The 13,437-nt window shown below is 43.7% G+C and overlaps 1 protein-coding gene and 1 pseudogene across 1 annotated transcript in view; one reads left to right on the top strand and one right to left on the bottom strand.

The window, feature by feature from the left end:
- Positions 1–163: 163 nt before the first annotated feature.
- Positions 164–13,437, top strand: part of Vps16 (VPS16 core subunit of CORVET and HOPS complexes) — a 24,673-nt gene continuing 11,399 nt past the window's right edge. The window contains exon 1 of the mRNA XM_008854491.2: positions 164–351. Within this exon, the coding sequence (XP_008852713.1) occupies positions 299–351 (53 nt within the window). The 5' untranslated portion in view covers positions 164–298. The remainder of the gene's footprint in view (positions 352–13,437) is intronic.
- On the bottom strand, positions 4,637–4,955 carry LOC108491818 (annotated as a pseudogene).

The raw sequence follows: 13,437 nt of genomic DNA, 5'->3' as shown, positions 1-13,437 counted from the left end.
GCTCGCACTTCCGGTCACCCATGTCCCTCCCTGGGCGATCCCCAAAGCCTGAGGGGACAGAAAGGCAGCGAAGCTGACCGCCGCGGGGGGCAATAATTAGGACGAGGCCCACCCGGGTGGGTGCGAAGCCCAATACAGGCCAGGGGCAGAACGACGACCCAATGCACTTTGCCCACAGTGGTGATGGCCGCAATGGCGGCCTCGGCACGTGACCCAGACAGGCGGAAGCGGAAGTGCGGGCCTGGAGCTTGCGCTAGGTGGGTGTCTCAGCGCTATCTAGCCGCCGCTAGCAGCAGACATGGATTGCTACACTGCGAACTGGAATCCGCTCGGGGATTCTGCCTTTTACCGGTGAGCCGCCCCACCGTCCCACCCTCCCGCCCACTGCCCAGCTTACGGTGCAGACTGCTGGCTCGAGTCTCCAAAAGGAACGGGCGGCGTTCGCCTCCGTCACTATAGGTGCTGGTGTCCGCCCGGGGGCGACTCTTTCCGAGCGTCTGCCACTTTACGCCTTTGGGCAGCAAGCTGGTCCTTCCCCTGCTGTAGAGAAGGAAACTGAGTCAAGCGCAGAAGCTCTCCCCAAACCTAGGTCTGTCAGCCTCCGGAAGGATGCTCAGATTACGTTGAGGGAGGCCGCCGGCTGCGACAGCTAGTCTCCAGCCGGAAACTGCTGCTGAAGTCAGACCACCCGGGCTCTCGGAGGGGGGCGGGGTCGCCCCAGCTGGCTGGGTGACTACTGCCCAAAGCTGAGAGAAAGGGGTGAATTGCCATTCAGTCTTAGAGCACCAAAATGAGGACCTCCAAGTTCAGGGCGACTCTTTCTTGGGAGCTGAAGGACCTTGAACTGTGAATCTTTTTCTAGTCTGAACCAGTAACCATGACTACCCAGATTCACATTTCGTTCTGGCTTCTCTTACTTACAGGTCAACCCCTATTTGTCTTTCCCTGAGCAGGTTCCAGTTCAATTCCAACCACTCTCCTTAAATCTTGTGTTCCTGGTGCCTACAGGACCCCATCACACTATGAAATTTCATGGCTTTTCTGTGTTTGCATAGTCCCTTCTGTGGGCATTGCTCTTTCTCCCCTTTATCAGTGAAGAATTGTTGCTCAGCCTTCAGGACTTCCCTGTTCTTCCTACACTTGAATCTTTGGGCTTTACAGAGTCCAGTCAGAGTCTGTTATGTGGCACACGAGGGCAATATTTGTATAAGTTTCTTTTGCCAAGCTCCTTGAGGGCTAAGAATATTTATCTCCCATACTTTAGAATAGTGCCTGCTACCTAATAGTTGCCCAATAAAAACTGTAAAGAATGTTGTATTGAGGCAGGAGAGATTACTGAGTAGTTAAGACCACTGGCTGTTCTTGCAGAGGATTGGGGTTCAGTTCCCAGCACCCACATGGTGGCTAAAAACTGTCAGTAACTCCAGTTCCAGGGGATCTGATGCCCGCATCTGACTCCATGGGCATTGCAGGACACAGGTGCATCTACATAATTGCAGGTGATACACTCATACATATAAAATAAAATAATAAATAAAATATTAAAGAATGTTATATTGATTGTACCTAAAGATCACAAAGACATCGCATCTTAGTTCAATAGTTGACATTGTTTCTGCTAGTGAAACTATATACCATTCTGTCCTGAGGAATGATTCAGAGAATCATTCCCCATAAGTTAATGCTACTCGGGAGAGCTGGGGCAGGTGCAATGGACAGAAGAGATTCCACACGTGTATTGTGTTGCAATCAACAATTTATATTGAATGAACAATTCAAGCAATACAGAGTTGCAAACAACAAACAACACACTTTAGGTGGAGAGTCAGAGTAGGTCTGGACCAATGGGCCTAGTGCACCAGGTGTCACCAGGTTACCGAAGCTTCCAGAGATCCCTGCTCTCGGGGAGTACCTCCGGGCCTGGGCCCAATGTCCAAGTCCAAAGTCCTCCGTGGAAAAGCTCAGCTGCTCAGCCGTGATCCAGTGCACTCTCCCGGCCCTGGTTGACGCTGTTCAGGTTGGGGTCCTGGCGCTGCTTGGTCAGGATCACGTTCTGTTGTGGCTCAGCGTCTCAGGATCGATAGATGATTGGCAAGAGAGTCGGGTGTCCGCGAGACGTGGGGGTCTCTGTGAGCATCAGGGAGCAGGCTTGTCCTTTGTCCTTTTATGTGGTTTCTGCTGGTCTAGTTTCAGAGTACTGACATAAGTGCCAGGTTCTGGTCCTAGTCGATTAGTTCAGCCCATATCCCTCTATGCAGGATAAGTCCTTATCACACAGTTGCATACATCTCACACTTTGGTTCCTATGGCTGGGTTGCCATGGTTACCAGATATGCGTTTGACTTGTCCATGATATGTCACTTTAAACAGAGTTCAGCAAGGTTTTCAGGGTTTCAAAGTAACAGGTATTCACTCAATTATAATTCAAGAAAAAAAATGAGATTTTCTCCTAATTCTATAACATTCACTACACATTCTCAGATCCAAACTTTAAAAAATATATTATTTTATGTGTGTGTGTCTGTGTGTGTGTGTGTGTGTGTGTGTGTGTGATGTCACACCCATAATCCCAGCACTTGGGATGTGGAGGTAGGAAAATCAGGAGTTCAAGACCAATCTTGGCTACATTAAAAGTTGGAGGCTGGATTGGACTAGATAAGACCCTGTCTCAAAAAATAGTTACTCCTCTTACAGAGGAGTCCTAGCAGCCACATAGCGGCTATCAACTGGCCTTAATGCCAATTCCAGGAAATCCTATGCCCTCTTCTGACTGCCATGGTATTGCATGACTTGGGTGCGCTCACATACATGCAGGCAATACAGTCATATACATGAAATAAAAATAAGTAAACTATTTTTTAAAAATTAGTAGAATAACTAAAATATTAATAACCATTATTTTTTAAAATTTTTGGATTTATTTATATTTATGAGTATTTTGCCTGCACATGTGTAAGGACACCACATTCGTGCAATGCTTTACAGAGGCCAGAAGCAGGAGTTACAGTTGTTAGTCACCATGTAGGTGCTGGGATCTGAACCTGGATCCTCCGCAAGAGCAGCCAGTGCTCTTAATCACTTTTCGGAATATCTGTTGCCTGCCCAGGCTTGTAAAATTAGAGAACAGAAGGCAATGACCTCATCATCACTGAGCTCTTTAGAAAGTTTCAAAAGATGTTTATTGAGTGTGTGTCGTAGACCCAGACTTCAGTGCCTAACTTCCCTCTACCTGTGTTGTACCCTAGTAATGATTAGGAGTATAAGCTTTGTTGTGGATAGCTAAGTTCTAAGTTGCTAACAAATATTGAGACTCTCTAATGTGCTAGACACTATGCTAATTATGTTGCATTTACTTGCTTAAGCATCACAAGCACATGTAGTAGGCATCATGATAAACAGAAGACATTTCAGTTTGAGTCTGTTCTGCAGGACAGGATTCTTTTACGTTGAAAGTAGTGTTCTCAAGAACTTGCTGAATTTAAGAAGGTAAAGAGAGGAAGCGGTAACTAGTTCTTAAGGGATTCTAGAAGTTTAGACATTTTAATCCTAAAAATGCAGCTTGAGTTCATCCCAGTATGTGTTGCACAATAAAACAGATGTGGACCCTGCCTGTTGACCCTCATAGGGCTTACAGGCAGTAGATGAAACAGTGGATTAGAACTTAATGGTTATTTGATCCTAGTCACTATAAGAATTACTATAACAAAAGGCAGTTATAATGGTTGCACTTGATGGGGAGGAAGAAAAGCAAGGAATCAAGGATGACTTGGATTCTTGGCTTCAAATCATGAAAAAAGGAAAAATTAGTTTGGCAGAGGAGGAGTGTGCAGGGGCAAGGGTTTGTGCCTGTGCAGAGGCCTTAGATGCTGTTCTTCAGGAGCTGTTCATCTCATTTTTTTTGAGACAAGATCTCTCACTGGGACCTAGGGCTTGCTGATTAGGTTAGGCTTGTTGGGCAGCAAGCTCCAAGGATCTACCTTCCCAGCACTGGTATAATAAGCATGTGCCATCATGCCTGGCTCTTTGCATGGGTGCTGGGCATCAAACCCAAGTTCTTATGTTTGTGTGGCAAGCACTTTATTGAATGGAATGAGCTGTTGCCCCAGTCCTATGAACTTGCTTTTTAACACACTGAGTTTCAGACTCTTTAGAAATACTCTCATTTTGTAAAAGAAAGAAGAGTGATGCTAATTTTATATACCTCTGAAATGATTCTTACAAGGGAAGGAGATTTTTTTAATTCTGTAGTTGTGTTTTGTTTTGCTCTTTAAATTTAAAAAAAAATTTTTTTTTTTTTTTGGTCTTTTTGAGAAAGGGGCTCCCTGTAGCCCCAGCTGTCCTGGAACTCACTATGTAGATCATGCTGGCCTTGAACTCACAAAGATCCACCTGCCTCTGCCTCCCAAGTACTGAGATTAACGGCTTGTGTCACTATGCCCAGCACTTCTTGAATTTTTTAAACATTGTGGTTCCCCCCCCGTCCCCCCCAGTTACTGCATGATGGTAAAAGCAGACTCCAAATGGTTACATTATACAAGCTGTGAGATTTTAAACTTGTGACAAGGGACAGAAGGGAAATTCTACTCATTGCAAGGAAATCCTCACTTAAGGTTCAGGTTCAGAGAGCTATAAGCACTTAAAACCCATGAGCCTTCAGCTAATTGTCCTTAGCCAGTCCTGTCTCTGTCAGGAACTCACTTATGTTCTTGAACTGGTTATCTCTAGCTGAATCACTTCTCCATAACATTACAGACAAATTTCTTCTTAAATGCATTCACAAGTTTCTTTTTATTGTAATCACCAGTGATCCCTTGAACAGTAGTGAGGGTCTTCTTGCCATTTTTCTGTTGAATTCTTCTATGGATATAACCCTCACTGCCAGCAGGAAGCAGGTCATTACCCTTACTTGCATCAGCAAAGGAGTTGAAAGAGTGGAGGTTCTGGATAGCAGACATGATATTATTCCTTTTCCTTGGTGGAAATGGCCTGTTGAAGGTGGCTTTGGGAGAAGGGGGTGTAGGGAAGTGAGGGGGCTCAAGTGCGAGACAGCTAAGTCCTCCACAACCTGGAGCCCATTGTGTTTTATTGAGAGGGGATCTCATGTAGCCCAAGATGACCTTGAACTTCTCATCCTCTTGCCTATACCTCCCAAGTGCTAGGAATACAGGCATGTGCCATTGTGTCTGGTTAATGTAGTGCTAGGGTTCCAACCTTAGACTTTCTGCATGCTAGGCAAGCATTCTACCAACTCAGCTACATCCCTAGCCCTTCTTAGCCACTTTTGGATTACTGTTTAATAATGTTATATTTACAGTGTTGTGAAACCAAGTTAAATTTTTTCATCTGACAGAATTGAAATTCTGTACCTACATGCAGTGCATGAAACATTTACTCCCCATTTCTCTGGATTTGACTGTTCTTAGTACCTCGTACAACTCTAGCATTTGTAATTTTATGACTGGCTTATTTAACTTAATATAGTGTCATCAAGAATTAACTAGTGTTATAGCATGTATCAAATGTTTTTATTTTTTAAGTCTGAAAGATACGTCATTGTATGTACACAATTACATTTTGCTTATCCATCCTTCAGGAGGTGGCATGAGGTATAGATGGGCAGAATGAAGGGCAGCAGGAAGAGCAGCCTCTCAGAGAAATCTGAGGGTGTAGGTTTCATGAGGATAGCCCATATCCTCAATAGAGAAGGCTAGCTACATCTTTGTCCTCCATTCTCAGGTCCCAGAAATAGAAATTTCAGCTTTAGGCTTAGGATTTTGGAGAGGCTGCCCTTCAATCTGCCCATCTATAGCCCATGCCACCCACAAGACACAGCATGAGTTACTGAGAAGGTTATCTTAAGACTTTGAGAATGATCCATCCATTGTTGCTTTTCACTCCGACTCTTAACTCCTGTGTGCCCTTTAGTTCCTTTATGCCTGGCCCTCCCTTCTTCCCTCATAGTCTATGTTGCTAATGAGCTCCTGGACCACATTCTAATTGTTTAGAGGTTTTAGCCCAATGGTTTCCTGTGCATTCCAATGCTTGCTACTTTCTAGGGCAACTTAAAGACCCTCTTAGCTTCATAGTTAGGCAATTTCTATTCAAGTGATTATAGCCACCCCTGCTCCTCTTTGCCTAGGTCCCATTCTACCCCAGTGCACATCCAGAACTGCTTGCTCTTCTCTGGAGTATTAAGTTCAGACAGCTCTGAACTCCTCTCAAGTGCATAGAACCCTCTTCTATAAACATTTTTCCCTGTCTAGCTCGAAGGAAAGCTGCAATTAATCACTTCACTTTCGTTCTTTCTGTTCTCTAACACTCTTACTCCTTTTCCTGTGGCTGATGTAGAACCACTCCCTATGTTTTAGTCTTTACCAGTTCTGTACCTGTACCAAGGCTGCAGAGTGCTACCATGAGGGTCACACACTGGGCAGGTTGGGAAGTCCCAACTACTGTACTGAGTCCATGCTCACAACTTTAACTAGCCTCCTACAATCTTGTTTTGTAGTCATCCCACATTCACCATAAGGCTCAACGTGTCAAAGATTGCATGATGATGTAGTCATGAACTTCGGAAACATTGAAAATTGTAGTCTCCTTGCCCCTTTCTCCCACCATGCGATTTCACCTTATGCCTCCCAGAGAATTAGACGTCCTTGTGTGAAAAGACCTGGGCTTCTACCCAAACTTGCTTTTTCCTGACCCACTGAAGAAATGTGCCCCTTTATAACCATGTTCCTGTCTCCTGCCTTCTCAGAAACCATATGCTAGGCTAGTCCCATACCCTACCTCCCCTAAGCCAGTGTTTCTCTAGGGCCCCTAACTTAGGATCACTGGATTTGCAGGCAAAATTCAGAACCCTAGGCTAGATCCACACCATTATACCAGGGGTGAGGCTTGGTAATTCAGTCTTATTTATTTATTTTGGTGGTAGGGGGTGGTGGTTTGAGACAGGGTCCCATTATGAAGACCAGCCTTGAACTTACAGAGGTCTGCCTGCTTGGTGCTAGAGAGATAGTTCAGTGGTTAACACTACCTGGTTTTGCAGAGGATGGGGTTGGGTTTCCAGCACCCTCATGGCAGCTAAATACCATCCATAACTCCAGTTCCAGGGATCTGACACCCTCTTCTCACCTCCAAGGGCATTGCACAACATGACTGCACTTACACACATGCAGGCAATACACTCATAAAATTTAAAAAAAATAAAGAAATCTGCCTGCCTCTGCCTCATGAGTGCTAGGATTAAAGGCATGTGCCACCACACCCAGCCTTTAGGTTATATTTTAAGAAGCATGTAAATGTTTCTTTGCTGCAAGAAAAATTTAAAGACCATCACTGACCTGCATTGCAGCCTTGGTCTGGGCTGGTGTCTACCATCCTGTGCCTCTCTGCATCTATATGTCTCAGGTCTCCTGCTCACAGTGCTACTCCCAATTTCTGGCAAGTCTACATACTTGGCCACCAGTGGCTCATGTGAGACCCATCTATGCCCAGAAGGGTGGTTTCTGCTTTTTCAGTAACTTGTGAATTAACTCTGATCAATACTCAGGGAGTCAAGTCAGTTACAGGCAAAAGGTATGTCCATTGCAGTGAAAAGTATCACTGAAGACAGAGTGGTCAAACCAAAGTGAGGGAAAAAAGGGAAGCAAGTACAGGCCAGGGTTAGACAGGGAGATGAAGAAAGAAGAATCTATGGCATAAGTTAAGTTTGTTTTTTTGAGGCAGGGTCTTGCTATGTAGCTCAGGCTAGTTCTTAACTCTCAATTTTACTGCCTTAACCTCTCAGATGATGGGATTACAGGTATGGCCACCACACAGGCCTTGTTTTGTTAGAAAAGGAGATTTGAATATGCTTGAAATCTCAGAGAGCACTTTGGGGCAGGGATGGTAAAAAGTAATGTCAGTGGTCTTTAAATTTTACTGTGTGTGGTGGGTATATGACTAAGGCAAATCACCAGGCATCCTCAAACCAATTCTTGTATACTGTGCAACTGCTAGAAACATTTGGAGCACCCCGCTTCCCGCAGTGCTCCTAGAGCACTCTGTGCTGACAAAGCTTAGCATCCAGCTCACTGCAGAGCATGTATTGAAGGGTGAATTTAGAGCAGAGGAAATTGGTAATAGGCAGAGCCTTCCTTTGACTGCTCAGCTCTCACATGTAGCCTTCTTCACATTTGAATTTCTTTACAATAACAAACAATTATACATTTTTTAAAATGTCTAGCCAGGTGTGGTGGTGCACGCCTGTAGTTCCACCACTTGGGAAGCAGAGGCAGGCGGATCTCTGAGTTCATGGTCAACCTGGTCCACATAGTGAGTTCCAGGACAGCTGGGGCTACAGGGAGACCCTGCTTCAAAAAGACAAAAAAAAAAAAAAAAAAAAAAAAATTTTCTTTTTATTTAATTATTGGTCCTTTAAACATTTTTTTTTTTTTTTGGTCTTTTTGAGACAGGGTCTCCCTGTAGCCCCAGCTGTCCTAGAACTCACTATGTGGACCAGGCTGGCCTTGAACTCACAGAGATCCACCTGCCTCTGCCTCCCGAGTGCTGGGATTAAAGGTGTGCACCACCATGATCAGCTTTATTTTGTTTTTAAAGTATATAAGTATATTGCCTGTGTGTACTGTAAGTGCACCTGTGTATTTCAATGCCTGTGGAGGTCAGACAAGGGCATAGGATCACTTGGAACTAGAGTTACTGATGGCTGTTAGCCACCATGTGAGTAATGAGAACTGAGCAACCAGTGCTCTTAACTGGTGAGCTATCTCTCTAGCCCCAATTTTTTTTTTTTTGAGACAGGGTCTCCCTGTAGCCCCAGCTGGCCTGGAACTCACTGTGTAGACTAGACTGGCCTCCATCTCACAAAGATCTGCCTGCCTCTGCCTCCAAAGTTGGAATTAAAGGCATGCTCCATCATATCTGACTCTTGTTTATTTCTATTTTTGTCTATGTGTATGTGTATGCCTGCTTGAGATTCTGTGTACTAAGTGTGTGCAGGTGCCTACAGAGGTCAGAGGGCATTGGATTCCTTGAAACTGGAGTAGTTTTGAACTGCCTAATGCTGGAATTCGAACCTGGGTCCTTCATAAGAGCAGTAAGCACTCTTAAAAAAAAAAGATTTAAGGGGCTGGAGAGATGGCTTAGCACCCACATGCCAGCTAACAGCTGTCTGTAACTCCAGTTCCAGGGGATCTGACAGCCTCTTCTGTCCTCCGTGGGCATTGCACCACATGGGTGCACTTACCTACATGCAGGCAATACATGCATACCCATGAAATAAAAATAATAAAAATTAAAAAAAAAATCAGTTAAAAAGATTTAAGATCATTTTTATTTTATTTATATGAGTGTTTTGCCTGCATGTATGTGTTCCATGTGAATGCAGTGCCCTCAGAGGCCTGAAGAGGGCATTGGATCCCCTGGAACTGGAGTTAATGATGGTTGTTAGCTGCCATGTAGGTGCTGGGAACAACCTGGGTTCAGTAGCCAGTGCTCTTAACCACTGAGCCATCTCTTCATTTTTTTGGGGGGGGTTGTTTTTGAGACAGGTTCTCCCTGTAGCCCCAGTTGGTCTGGAACTCACTATGTAGACCTGACTGGCCTACATCTCACATAGATCCACCTGCTTCCACCTCCCTAGTGCTGGGATTAAAGGCATACACCACCACACCTGGCACACAACTCTACATTTCTTAGGTCAGGTGTGGAACAAGATATTGCTATCCTTAAGAGAAAAAAAAATACTATTCTTTCCCAAACTAAGACCTTTGGCTTTAAGTCATCATATTCTTTATTAATTACTCTTCAGATTGAGTCATGGTCACACTGAATATTTTATTATCCAAAAAATGAATTGCAAAGTTAATGAATAATTAGCAGGCTAGTATATTCATAAATACACAAGTGTAGAGAAAATGTGTAAAGTGACTCCAGTCTCATTTTTGTAACTGGTCATAAGGTCATAGTTGATACCTACAACTTCCAGCTACAACTGCATAGCCCATTTCCTTGCCCTTAGCCTATCCTTTGCCCTGGGTTCCTCACTTAGGAGGGCAACTCAAGTCTTCATTCCTCAGTCACGTTGCCTTTTTTTCTTCTGGTTCCTGATTTTCATTTATTTTTACTGTTGGACATGGAAATATTAAGAGAAGCCTTAGAGGATTCTCTGAATTTGGGGCATAATCCTCCTTGTCCCCATTATATAGCACCAACTTAATTCCTCTTTAAGCAGAATAACCTCTTTAGCTGGTAAATCTCATTTTTTATGCCTGTTAGCTCAGTGGCATAACAGTCTAAGATGGCAAGGTGCCATTCTTACCTTCCAATTCAGCAAATTCATTGTTGTGTCTCCTGGTAAAGCATTTGCCCCTTGGAGACTCAACTTTGCAAGGCAACAGATCACAAAATTCCTGGGACGAAAAGCAAAATTTTTATAAGATAGTTCCTAAGTGTAATAGTGAGGAGAGCCACTCTCACTTCTACCCTGATTCCAGGTCTCATGCATTGTGACTTTGGAGGAGACAATACCTTGTAATGGTTTCTGATTCAAAGCCCAAGATAGAACCACATTCTCTTAAGGGTGTCTGATTTCTACTTAGTACTATAATTGCCTTGTCAAATATCTTAGGTATTATGGTTTGAATATGAAATATTCCCTACAAGCTATATATTGGGGGCTTGGTTGCCAGCTGATGGGTTTTTGGGAAACAGACCATGGGGGTTCTAACCTAATCAATGGTTTCATACACTGATTGATTCAAAATTAGAACTGTAGAATGGGGCCCACTTGTAGGAAGTGGGTCACTAGAGGCATACCCTATCCCCCAGCCTCCTCCTTTCTCTTCGCCCTGCTTCCTGGCCATCATGAAGTGAGCAGCCATTACGACATGCTCTTGCCATTATGATGTTCTGCTTTGTCTCGGGCCCCAAATCTGATCTTAGACAGAAGCCTTTGATACTGTGAGCCAGAGTAAATCTTTCCTCCTTTAAGTGTCTCTCAGGTATTTATTACAACAACAAAAAGTCTGGCACACTCCATCAGCTAGGCATCTAGATGTGCAGAGCAACTGGTGGCCTGGTGTGGGCAGGGAGTTTGAAATACAATGTCTTTGCTGAAAGCCTTGAAAAGGGGCCTAGACAGGGTTTTTCAGATGTGGGCATGACTGGGGCTGAGCACCACCAGGTGTTCTCACCCTCACTGCTGACTGATAGCCTTTGCTGGCCTCAGCAGGAAGGCACTCAAGACCACATGTTCTGTGCAGTGTTCCTCTAGTGCCATCTACTGAGAAAGCTTAACATTGGACTGTACAGAAAGAAAGGCTCGAAGAAGGAATAATGACCATTATCACAGAACATGGGATTTTTTTTAAGAGGTTACTATTATTTATTTCACAATATGTTTACATTAAAAACTGCTAATGTGATGCTCCATTTTGTCACGGCAATGTGAAAAGTTATCCAGACTTAATATAAATGTATAATGTGTACATATTATTTATTTAGCTACTTAATCAATAAACCAACTATATAGATCAAAGGAAAAATGAAAGACTGTTTACAGTTCATGGAGAGGAGAGGACCCTCTACCTAAAAAAAGAGAAAATCTGGGGGCTGGAGAGATGGCTCAGCAGTTAAGAACACTGGCTGTTCTTGCAGAAGACCCGGGTTCAAATCCCAAGCACCCACATGGCAGCTAACAACTGTCCGTAATTCTAACTCCAGAGGATCCGACAGCCTCTTCTGTCCTCTGCCGGCATTGCATGACAGGGTGCACTTACCTACATGCAGGCAATACACACATACACATAAAATAAAAATAATAAATAAAATATTAAAAAATAAAATAAGAAAATGTACTTAATTTTTGATTAACAAATGGGCTTAGCTAGGTATAGTGTCACATGCCTGTAATCCCAATACTTGGGAAGCAGAGATGGGAGAATTACCACAAGTTCCAGGCCAGCCTGAACTACATAGAAAGTTTCAGGTCAGCCAGGGTGTTTTACTAAATTTTTCTGTTTTCGCTGGGAGACCCGCCCCCACTCAGGGTTTCTCAGTCCTGATGCAGATTGACAAACCCACATAAGACATTCTATTTGGATTTTGCGTAATTTACATGACATTTGAGAGGGAGTGACTTACAAAGGCATGGATTCTTGTAGGCTTTTCCCTTTCCATATTTGAAATGCACGCGCCATCCATCGTCCCCCATCTGTCTCACTCATCATTTTCCCGTGCTCAGTATGGGGGTGGCTTTTTCCCAGTGTGCTCCGAGTCACCCACACTTGCCCTGGATCAACTCCAGCTTTTTGGAGGAGCTTTAGGGTCACACAGGGCTACATAGGGAGATCCTGTCTAAATAAATAAGCAAACATGCTAAATAAAGCTTCCTTGTTTTCTTAGCAAGATGCCTTAATGGTCATTTTGTGTCAGTATCCACAAAGTCATGTTAACGGCCAACAGAATAGTCTCCAAAATGGGCATACCACAGTTCAACTAGTCTTGTTTTTGTGGACATTTAAAGAATGTTTTTGAGGTTTGAGCTAAGTCAAAGTGTGTACATATTTAAATGTTGGATAGAGTATATTGCATTTTCTTCCATAAGAACGGACCAGGGGACTGACAGGTAAGATAGCTCAGAGGGTAAAGTGCTTGTTTGCCAAGGCTCATGACCCGAGTTCAGTCCTTGGAACCCACATGGTGGAAGAAAGGAACTGACTCCCCAAAGTCCTCTGACTTCCACATGTATGTACATACACAAATATATACAGCCAATAAATAATAAATAAATAAATAATGTTTAAAAAATAAAATGAACTGAACCAGGCTGGGTGATGTAGCTCTGTTGAACATGAAGCCCTGGTTTCTGTCTGCAGCACTGCATAAACAGGGCATGGTCCGTGGGCCTATAATCCCAGCACCCATGAGGGAGGACCAGAAGTTCCCTTGGCTATGGGGCTAACATGGGATATACTTGAGCCTGTCTCAAAAACAAACAAAAATCAACAACTGAACTAGTTTATACTTCTAACATTTGTGTGTGTGTGTGTGTGTGTGTGTGTGTGTTCATGTGTGTGCATGTGCATGTATGTTTCTACATCTCAACACTAGATTTTTATTAGCTTTTTTTGGTCTTTTTAAAAACAGTCTCCTTGTAGCCCCAGCTGACCTTGAATTCACTATGTAGACCAGGCTGGCCTTGAACTCACAGAGATCCACCAGCCTCTGCCTCCCAAGTCCTGGCACTACAGGTGTTTGCCACCATGCCTGGCTCCCTTAGCTATTTCTATATTGTATTGTTTCTGTTCTCTACTGATTTATTAAAGAACTTCTTAAAAAAAACTTTACTGAGAATTCATACATGCATATAAGGTGTTTTGATCAAATCCACACCCACTCCCTCCCCTCTAACATCCCCCATATCGCATCACTTTT

The sequence above is a fragment of the Nannospalax galili genome, unplaced genomic scaffold (genome assembly GCF_000622305.1).
Source record: "Nannospalax galili isolate Female #2095 unplaced genomic scaffold, S.galili_v1.0 scaffold707, whole genome shotgun sequence".
Lineage (NCBI taxonomy): Eukaryota > Metazoa > Chordata > Mammalia > Rodentia > Spalacidae > Nannospalax > Nannospalax galili.
The sequence above is the reverse complement of the archived record's forward strand: the minus strand, read 5'-3'. Positions and strand labels throughout refer to the sequence as shown.